Genomic DNA, 10,256 nt, shown 5'->3' on the forward strand with positions numbered 1-10,256 from the left:
AAGATAACGGGCTAAATCAAGTAGATATACCAAGCAGATTTCGTATTTGTGATTGTGGATGATAATAAAACAAGCGTTTGATTCTTATAGAATTTTAATTAACTTCCAGACTAGAATACAATGGTTTGAAACTAAATCAGCACCTTAAATTAACACGGATATGCAAATATTTTCTATTTTGAGCATAAATCACTAAACTAAAAAGTTATGGCAATAATAGGACAAAATTAAACAGAATTTCTTGAAAACCTAAATCTTTTAGGGCCTGCTTTTTCATTCCCAAATAATTTAATTCGAGGATAACCTTTGTAGTCCAAAAAACTGAAATGCACCTCAAAAAACACTATTTGACAATCGAAAAATGGGGCTATTTCAAAAACACTTATAAATATTTGCCTTTAAATCGAACATTTCTGGCATTATGTGGTCAACACGGTCATACATTGTCTGTTTTTAACTATTCTCTATCTGTCAACTACAGAGTATAATATTTAAATGCAATTTCACTTTAAATGTACACGGGTGGAAATATGAAAAAGTGTCTATAAAATTATGCTAAAGTGATAATCTTCCGCCTTTGAACATGTTGATCACACATTGCTAGAACAAAGTTGTTCCTTAACTTAAACATTAGCTAAAATGTATACATAAAGCAAAATACTCAACAATATTATAGGCGTATTAGGATATGAAAGAAACCCCTATTTTTTATTTTCACTAAATCAACATAATTACTACCCATTTTTTACATAGCTACTGAAAAACCAAAATCTAAATTATATACAGGAACTTACGATTAATAAATAACACTTTTTACACTCACTTATATTTTATAATAATCACTGGAATCGATACCGTACTTAGTCTAGTTAGTCGATTATGGCGCACCGCTATGTAGGTAGTGTGTGGGATCTTGTAGCTGATGGTAATAGGCATTTGGGAGCAACGCCTGTGCCAAACCTCCCTGAGGTCCTGCGTATTGCGCTGGTACTAGCATTTCTCTGAAAAAAAAAAATATTTTAATATTAGATTATAATAATAATAATCATCCCTGACCGCATTATAACAAAAAAAACTCTTATCCGTAACGGTCCGTAAAGATTTAGTAGATTTGTCCAAATGGTTTTATATGGCTTTATTCACTGGTTTGATCGAATGGTTTCCTTAAAAAATCTAAATAATTCGACCTGACTCCTAAATCTAACACACGACCTCTTAACGCATAGTAGGTATAGATCATCCTTTCTGACCTTATTATCCGATTGGCGTTAATCAAACGGTGAACTTAGCCAGTGATAGGTAGCAAAAGTAGATATTTTAAGTAGATTGAGAAGGAAAAGGTACTACGATCACTGTTACGTTTGAATCTATACTAATATTATAAAGCTGAAGAGTTTGTTTGTTTGAACGCGCTAATCTCAGGAACTACGGGTCCGATTTGAAAAATTCTTTCAGTGTTAGATAGCCCATTTATCGAGGAAGGCTATAGGCTATATATCATCACGCTACGACCAATAGGAGCAGAGTACCAGTGAAAAATGTTACAAAAACGGGGAAAATTATGATTCTCTTATGTGACGCAAGCGAAGTTGCGCGGGTCAGCTATAACAACTAAGATTTATTATTTTCTAAGCAAAAGTATGCATTTCATACAGCCTAAAACTCAACAAATTTCGTCAAACCATAAAAGCGTTTTTGCAACGCAGTAGCTACCACATGGTTTTAAAAACAAAGAGATTTTTTTTAAACATTAGTAACACTTTTTCCTTCCATATTCAAAGTGCTTTGTCATAAACCCTCATTATGGCTCATTAATCAAAGACAAAGGTCAGGTTTTTTTTAAGTTGCACATGTGCAAAGGGACAATATGACCACTGGCATTCTGACTACTGGTAGCCCAAGATTGATTTTGTTTAGTACATTTTTAATATAACTAGAACTATTTGTTTTTGATTGAGGCCGAAGAGCATCATAATTAATATAAATGCTATAACTTAATGCTTTTAAACTATCGCGAATTGTACACATAATATTATAATGCAATGGGACTTAAATTTTAACCATAACCTTACATCCAAGACTTCAAGTTAGTCTTTTTGAAACCGCCGAAAAACTTTTGAGACCAAAAAGCTGCCCAAAAATGTAAAAATAGAGGCACAACTTTCTTACCAGATTAAATTCGGCATGAAAAGCCTTAAAACAAATACTATATTCGCCGAATTGCGCTACCGATGCCGAAGTACCAAAAAAACACTAACAAAAATTCGATCTGAAATATTGCGTACCCAGCAATTCTCCCTACATAACTGAAAGTCCTTGAGACGTTGAAACGACAAAACGACTTCGTGTTTCAAACAATGGACGCGTTCAACGTAACAATAAAACTTTATTTACTTTGGACTATAATATTTGGAACTCATTCGACGAACTTTTTGAGTGCTATAAGTTGATATACGATATCGGTATTTTGTATCTAGAGATATAGTGTGGTGTGTATTGTATTGTGATAATATTTTATCCCCTGATTGGCTTGATTCTAAAGGACTTAAACCAAATATTATATTCTCTCATATTCTCAATTTTTTAACAATACAGTCTTAACTCTGTAATGAACACAAGTAAAACTTGGAAATACGTATTGTTTTCCTTCGTCAAAATCTGGTTTCAAACATAAGTGTATGTATGTTTTCCGCGAATCATCCCCTAATCGGCTGGATTAAGAAATGAAAGTATCCTAGCAAAGCTGTACGGGTCAACTAGTAAACTGATAAGGTAATAAGGATCCAAGTAATAGTCATTATTATAGACAGTAAAGTACATACTCTTATATATTAACATCTTTTTGAAAAGAAATCGTCGTGTGGGGGATAAATTTTTACTAACGAATGGAGCTCTAACGTCAAAACATTTTTTCCTCCTCCCGCACTAAGAATTGGTCTTGTGTCACGGGGACTTTTACAATCATAAAAACAACGGGCACAAAACGCAACCAGACCCGAAACAATAACTTGTGGATCGCACAAATAATTGCTCCGTGTGGGAATCGAACCCACGGCCTCCCGACGCAGTGGTATCGGCGTGGCGACCTAAACCACTGCGCCACGAAGACAGTGTAATGTTAATGTTTTAAAGTGAGACTCACGGTCTATTAGGTTGTTGTGGAGTGCGGTCTCTCTGCCGTCGGTTCTTGAACCAGTTGGATACTTGCGTGAGGGTCAGCCCAGTCTTCTGAGCTAGGGCACGCTTCTCGTCCGGGGTTGGGTACCTAAGGCACATTGAATATGTTAAAATTTACGCTAATAGACTAGAATTCTTAAAAAACCTACGTTTACCACCGCTATGAATATACTTATTTTATTTAATGTTATTTTTATATAGATCAAATATTCCCGCACTAGGTTTTTAAAGTCAGTTAATTCTAATGTTCGTTTCTTATTCCTGGTTACTGAAAATGCTAACAGTGAAGCTTTTTATTCTGTAAAGATATTAATATCGAAGTATCAATTGCTTTTTAATAACATCAACAAAATATATCCGAAAAACTGAGCTTTTAAAATATAACTCTTTCTACCAAACTGTTTTAGTAAAATACGGTTATGATGCCGTGAACTTACCTATTCCTATAATAGCAGTCTTTCAGGGCATTCCTACTCTTCTCCTTGAAGCAGTACACCGTCTCCTCGCCGTCCCATATTGTCTTTGGTAACGGATACTTTTTTCTAAGTCTGTATTTGTCTACTGCACCTAAAAAGCAACAGTCGTATAAAAATGACAAATGAGATAAAACTTAGCTAATGGAAGAAGATATTTAGATTATTGGTAACTGTTTATAATGTCCTCTTAGCCGATTCGGGTACAGCGCGCAGCGGACAGATTCCTGTATAAAAAGGTACCTACACTCTATATGCCATCACTCATAGCCCAATGTGACAAATATCCGACAAGACGAGTAAGAGATCAAGCGCAGGACCGGCAGCTTAATGTGCTTTCCGAAACTCAGAGGCCTTCGATCTCAACAATCTAACTCCGGACAATTATTCTCTAACCATTTCTTAACAGAATAGCTCCGCAAAAGCCTTATGGGCCTGCCTGAACCCGAGACCTATGCGTGGCAGTCGCATAAACCATCCATAGAAGCAGTTTATTTGTATAATATTAGTAGTGAGTAATAGTGGCCTCTATATTCAAAGGAGTAGTATCTATTATCTAAGATTTCAAGATCAATGAAGCGCTTAAAATTCACTAAACTGCGCCAATCACACCTGAATATTGTAGAAAATGAAACATGGAGCTAATAAACTTTGTTGGTAACTTACCTAGTGCCCTTCCCCTAACTTTCTCAGCTTCTTTATAATGTGCCTTATACCATAGATTCTGCAATGCGTTATGGTGTCGCGGCGGGAACGAGTGAGCTTCTAGAATGGCGTATAACTCTTGGTAAACTCCTCTGTGGTATGCTACCAGTGCTCGGGCCCTAGAAGCATAGGCATAAGTTATTAATTAGGAAGGATAAACTGTCATTCTTTGTAATGCAGGTTAATAAGTGATGTCCCCCTAGCTGATATACAGCTACGGCGGTCAGTTTCATTGAAACTGGCCATCTGTGCAGGACTTTGCTTATAGTGTCCAAGTGTGTGCACAATACACAGGTACACTCTCTATTCCATCCCTCTCATAGTCCGGTGGGACGGATAACCGACACGACCAGTGAGAGGTCAGGCGCAGGACCGACGGCTTTACGTGCTCTCCGAGGCACGGAGGTCTTCGACCTCAACTTCCCAACTCCGAAGGTTTCATTATAAAATTAATTGATTCAATTTCCAAAATGTATGTAGTATCGAGTAAAATTCCCGAAAATTGGTTTTAACAGAAACAATTTAATGTTTATATTAGAAATAGAGGCCGAATGTGATGCTTTTCTGAGTAAATTTATAATCGCGATAAGCTCTAACTTCATTCGATAACTGCGCCGACGGACTACGAAATCCACAGTCTATCAACATTAGATACATAATCGTACTTCTTATTCAAAAAGATACACACCTTAGTATAGTTTCATGACCCCTTAAAAGCTCACTAGGCGGTAAACTCCACAAAAAAGCAGCTAACTTCTCTATATCACCTTTCTGTTGCAACGCCTCACACACGCACTGCACTTGTTCAGAGTTAAAATTTAAACATCTACGCATATTATTGTTCTCATTCTCAGCAAAATATGTCTGAGGAACTCTCTCCCTATCATTAACACCAACATTGTCAAAAATCTGCTGATTCAATTTCATATCAGACAAATTAGGATTATTCTCGTTCTGAACGCAACTTTTTAGATCTTGGACCTCATTGAAATAGCCTGAACGCATGCGATCTTCGCCTTCCATTTGAGAAAAAATGTTTTCGTTAGTTGGCGGCAATTTGAGTTCGAAATTCAAATATTTTTTATTCCTTGGCGGGGAAAGGTAATTGTCAAACGCCATTTTGTTGCTTTCTTGTAAATAAACCTCTTTTGGGCTTTTCTCGTTGTCGTTCCTTGCTTTTTTGCAAGAAAAGTATTGTTTTTCATTCATGTCTGGTTGATAGAAGTTTCCATTTTGATTTTCGTATGGGAATGGTGGTAGGGAGGTTTCAGATTCGCTGGTCATGTCGCTCGATGGACTCAGGCGGTCGGAACATGACTCCATGTTGGTAGATTTCATCACAATTGTGTTTGTTGTTTAGTTTTAGTAATCTGAAACAATGTTTTGTTTTTATTAAGTTGTATTAACGTTGATGTTGCGACAGTCTGTTTGTATTTTAATAAATACTGCCGAAAAGTTAAAAGTCATCACAAATTTTGTTTAGTGCTGACTCTACTTACGTATGTTATATATGTTTTCAAATTATATTAAAGCTCAAAAACTATTTAAAAATATTAAGAAATCTTTTTATTCGAATACGCGTATATGATGCGATGTTTCAGTTGTGAGTAGGTATGTCGTTGCTTAAAATATTACTTTCTACTAAAAACTGCTATTCCCTGAATCAGCTGCCGACAAAAAAACTTTATTATCTATGATCACAATAAAAGCTGAGCGGAACAGTTTATTTGTTTGAACGCGCAAATCTCCCCAATTACCAATCGGATTAAAAAGAACTATTAGTATTATATTACCCTTTTAAATAAAGGAAGTCTATAGTTTATCTAACATCACGCTATGGCCTAAAGGAGGAAGAATAACCACTATAAACGGTCGACCATTTGGAAATAAGCACTGAAAATATATTTCTCAGCCCCGAAATATGTACCGTGTCACCTATCAGCGGATATTGTGCGTTACAATTATAAATAATAAAAGAAAATTCACGTTGGCGCGTAAAAATACCACCATGTTTACATAACACAATGACACCGACCGGACACACCGCGAAAACATAATGATTTCAAGTGAACTCAAGTTTCCTAGAAATTGAAGAAAAATATTTAACATGTAACCTTTTGATGCAATGATTTTGTGATCTAAATTGATTGGAAAATAAAAGCCTTATTAACAACTAGCTCACTCGCGCAACTTCGCTTGCGTCACATAAGAGAGAATGGGTCAAAGTTTTCCCCGTTTTTGTAACAGTTTTTATTGCTACTCTGCTCCTATTGGTCGTACCGTGACGATATATAGCCTATAACCTTCCTCGATAAATGGTCTATCTAACACTGAATTTTTTAAATCGGACCAGTAGTTCCTGAGATTAGCGCGTTCAAACAAACAAACAAACAAACTCTTCAGTTTTATTATATTAGTATAGATATAGATGTAACCTTTTGATGCAAAAATGTTGATAACTTAATCTTACTGCAAGCGACAAGCATAAGTGAATCGTTAGGTAGTAGGTTTAAAAGCTAATGTTAAAAGAGTTATACCTTTCTTTCGAATCTGAGTAATGGAAAAAGAATCGCAAACAATTAATACAACAGAAACAATTCGTGGTAACTTTTTGAATCTCGTAATGTGCTTAACTTAAACTAGGAAGTAGAGTCCTAAAAAGTCCAGATTTTAGTTAACCTGTTCTGCCTTATAAGATTCCTTTCTTAGACACATATTATTATCTCTCTTAACCCAACCTAATTTACCAATTACCTAACTAAAGTCTTCTAATATTTTGCACATCGTTTTCTATGGTCTACCTGATTGACGATGACCTTTCAGGCAACTACTATGTTGGGGCACTTACTCGTCTAAATGGTAATAGCTATATGCTTGCTATCTGGGCAACGTGCCCCCGCTTTCGTATTATAACCTAACAACCCTAATATTTTTAACTGAGGAGCTCGTGGCTTAGTTAACAACAGCCGCGCGGATTAAGCTATGCTTGCCGAGGTTGGTCTGTGGATGGGTGACCATCTTATACATATCGAGTTCCTCCGTGTTTCGGAAGGCACGTTAAATTGTGGGTCCCGGCTGTCATTTTCGAAGATCTTTGACAGTCGTTAACAGTAGTCAGAAGCTTGAAAGTCTGACAACCAGTCTTACCGAAGGATATCGTGTTGTAACCCAATACTGGGTTGTGGAGGTCAGATAGGCAGTCGCTTCATGTAAAACAGTGGTATCCAGCTGCATACGGTGAGACTGGAAGCCGACTCCAACGTAGTTTGGAAGAAAGGCTAAGCTGATCTATAACCCTTATATTTATACCTACGTACATCGGTTTGAGAGATCTACGAGAACTCTACAATATACTTCAGCTACGGTTTGTCAGACCTTTCTTCCAACTATGTTGGGGCTTCCAGTCTCACCGGATACAGCTGAGTACCAGTGTGTGACATGGAGTGACTGCCTATCCTCTACAACCACTGGTATATTATTATAGTAAACGATACGTTTTTGAAATATATTATTTTGTATCATTTTATCGTGACACATATTTTTTTACATACAATATGTTATTATGATTATTTCTTTGGGGCATTTAAATTTACTATGTAACGATGGACAAACAACAATCATCGTACTGCAAAGGTTTTAAAGCTACGCGTTGGAGACTGTTATTTTAGGAATCAAATCAAATCATTTATTAATTTGGTCAAATATTCACACTTATGATAGTTGTTACAATTACTGAATCTACCACTAGCTCGGAAAGGGGGTAGAGCCTTATGAGAAGAGCTAGCAAGAAACTCATGGCCACTCTTTTCAATCGCCAAAAGTTTTATAATGTAGTGGAGGAAAAAATATAATTAAAATTAGGTACTTACAGCTTATTTATGTATTTGAGTGCGATTAGACGCTTTTTGTAGAAATAGGTGCGCAACTCTGGGGTCAAAGTTTAAACAAATAGTTTTATGGACTTTGATGAATAATTATGTGATTACACATAGTGACAAATATGTATGTACTTTTCTTCTTCAGTAATATTGACAAATTCAGCGGCGCGGTGGCTGCTCTACATAATCTATACCTACTTATATTATAAAGCTGAAGAGTTTGTTTATTTGTTTGAACGCACTAATCTCTTGACCTACTGGACCGATTTGAAAAAAATCTTTCAGTGTTAGATAGCCCATTTATCGAGGAAGGCTATAGTCTATATATTATCTCTCTACAACTAATAGGAGCTGAGTACCAGTAAAAATTTTACAAAAGCGGGGAAAATTATCACCCATTCACCTTATGCGACGCAAGCAAAGTTGCGCGGGTCAGCTAGTATTGGTACTATACTGCTCTACATACTATAATACTATGAAAATATTACATTTCTATGAAGATTATCGTTTTATTACGCCTTCATTGATAGAGGTAAAGCTTGTCAAGCTTTTAATCACTTATTTCTATTTACAAAATATCGCATAGGACCTTAAAACTTTTGCAAAGTACTCACTATTATGAATGAACATCGAAAAAAATACCCTTACATTAATTTGCAAGCTTTGGCTAGAAAACAATCAGTCAGAGGTCTTTGGGCTGCTTGAAAAACTCAGATACCACTAATCTTACGAAGAAAAAAGAGTAAAATGTGTAAAATCTGAATTTCAGGATAAGTTATTAGGTATCTATACTTACAATAAATCTGTAGAGAGGTCAATTCTGTACATCGAATAAGTATATTTAAAAAAACCAATGGGGGATGTTAAGAAACAGATACTGATACCGAATCTGTAATTTTCTGTCTGTCTGTCGTCCGTCTGTATGTTACCGTATCACGTAAAAACTACCGAATAGAATTCACTGAAATTGGTATAGACATAATCAATTAATAAAGATTCATTTTGAAAGAGTTACTCCTTGACATAATTTACATTTGTCGTGTTGTGTTTCAGTTCAGAATCCGGCGGCGATAACATTATTTAGTTATTGAAAATTGAGTTGATCAGGTAATAACGAAATTTCACTGACCAGTGTTATTTGTTTGAAATTGAGTAAGATTTCAATGAGCGATGCTGATCGTTGATTTGAATTGAAAAAGTATGTTTGGCCGTCGCATCTTGCATATGATAATTATTCATTGTAATTAACTAGTTTATGATGAATTATTTAGCTTTATAAAGAAATCGATAGTTTGTCTATTTAATCTATTAATAAAAATATGATTTATTGTGTAGAAATATTATTATCTTGCCGAATTTAGATTCAGAGAAACTCGTCGATAAATAATAATTTTATAATGTATTCTAATAAATAAACAATTTTAATTTACTAATTAATATTCAATTACCACAATTTCTAATAAGTATTAATTCATTCAATTATATAAAAATCAACTCACCTTTGAATTAATTCACATAAAAATCAATTATTGCACACTCAAATCACAATCACTACAGAAAAAAAATTACGTATTTTTTTTAAATTGTCTTTCGTTCGGATACACCTTCACTGCGCGACGTTTTCGGATCATATAACAAAAGCTATATCGCCTTTCAAAGCCGTAGAGTGAGACACAACATGTGCGAGGGAGGCAGAAGATAAGGGCGGAGCATCGCTGGCTAGTCGAGTTTAAATTTTTCTTTTATTTTTTAACGTTTGACCTCTAAAAAGGCGGGATTTTATTGCGGGTCTGGCAAATGGCGGATGTTTAAGGCCTATGGATTTTTATGCATTTCTTTAAACTGGTTTTTGGTCTTTTACAATGGCTGACTTTCAGCGTCGTGATAGAGACGTTAATTTTTATTATGATTGATTTACTATTCTAATTTATCTCCGATTGACATAAGACAAGTACTTTGTAGCTTATATACCTAAACTTGTATGAAGTCTTAAACCGAAATATACTCAACAACTAAGTAACAG

At 35.4% G+C, this 10,256-nt stretch overlaps 1 protein-coding gene across 1 annotated transcript; it reads right to left on the reverse strand.

The window, feature by feature from the left end:
- Nucleotides 1–89: 89 nt before the first annotated feature.
- LOC142984183 (uncharacterized) lies at nucleotides 90–9,859 on the reverse strand. Its single transcript, XM_076131611.1, has 6 exons — nucleotides 9,733–9,859; nucleotides 5,044–5,725; nucleotides 4,317–4,474; nucleotides 3,615–3,744; nucleotides 3,143–3,265; nucleotides 90–1,001 (listed from the first exon to the last, which is right to left on the reverse strand). The coding sequence occupies exons 2-6, from the start codon at nucleotides 5,691–5,693 to the stop codon at nucleotides 878–880; spliced, it is 1,185 nt and encodes a 394-aa protein (XP_075987726.1). The 5' UTR covers nucleotides 5,694–5,725; nucleotides 9,733–9,859; the 3' UTR covers nucleotides 90–877.
- Between the last annotated feature and the right edge of the window lie 397 nt (nucleotides 9,860–10,256).

The sequence above is a fragment of the Anticarsia gemmatalis genome, chromosome 26, assembly GCF_050436995.1.
Source record: "Anticarsia gemmatalis isolate Benzon Research Colony breed Stoneville strain chromosome 26, ilAntGemm2 primary, whole genome shotgun sequence".
Taxonomy (NCBI): domain Eukaryota; kingdom Metazoa; phylum Arthropoda; class Insecta; order Lepidoptera; family Erebidae; genus Anticarsia; species Anticarsia gemmatalis.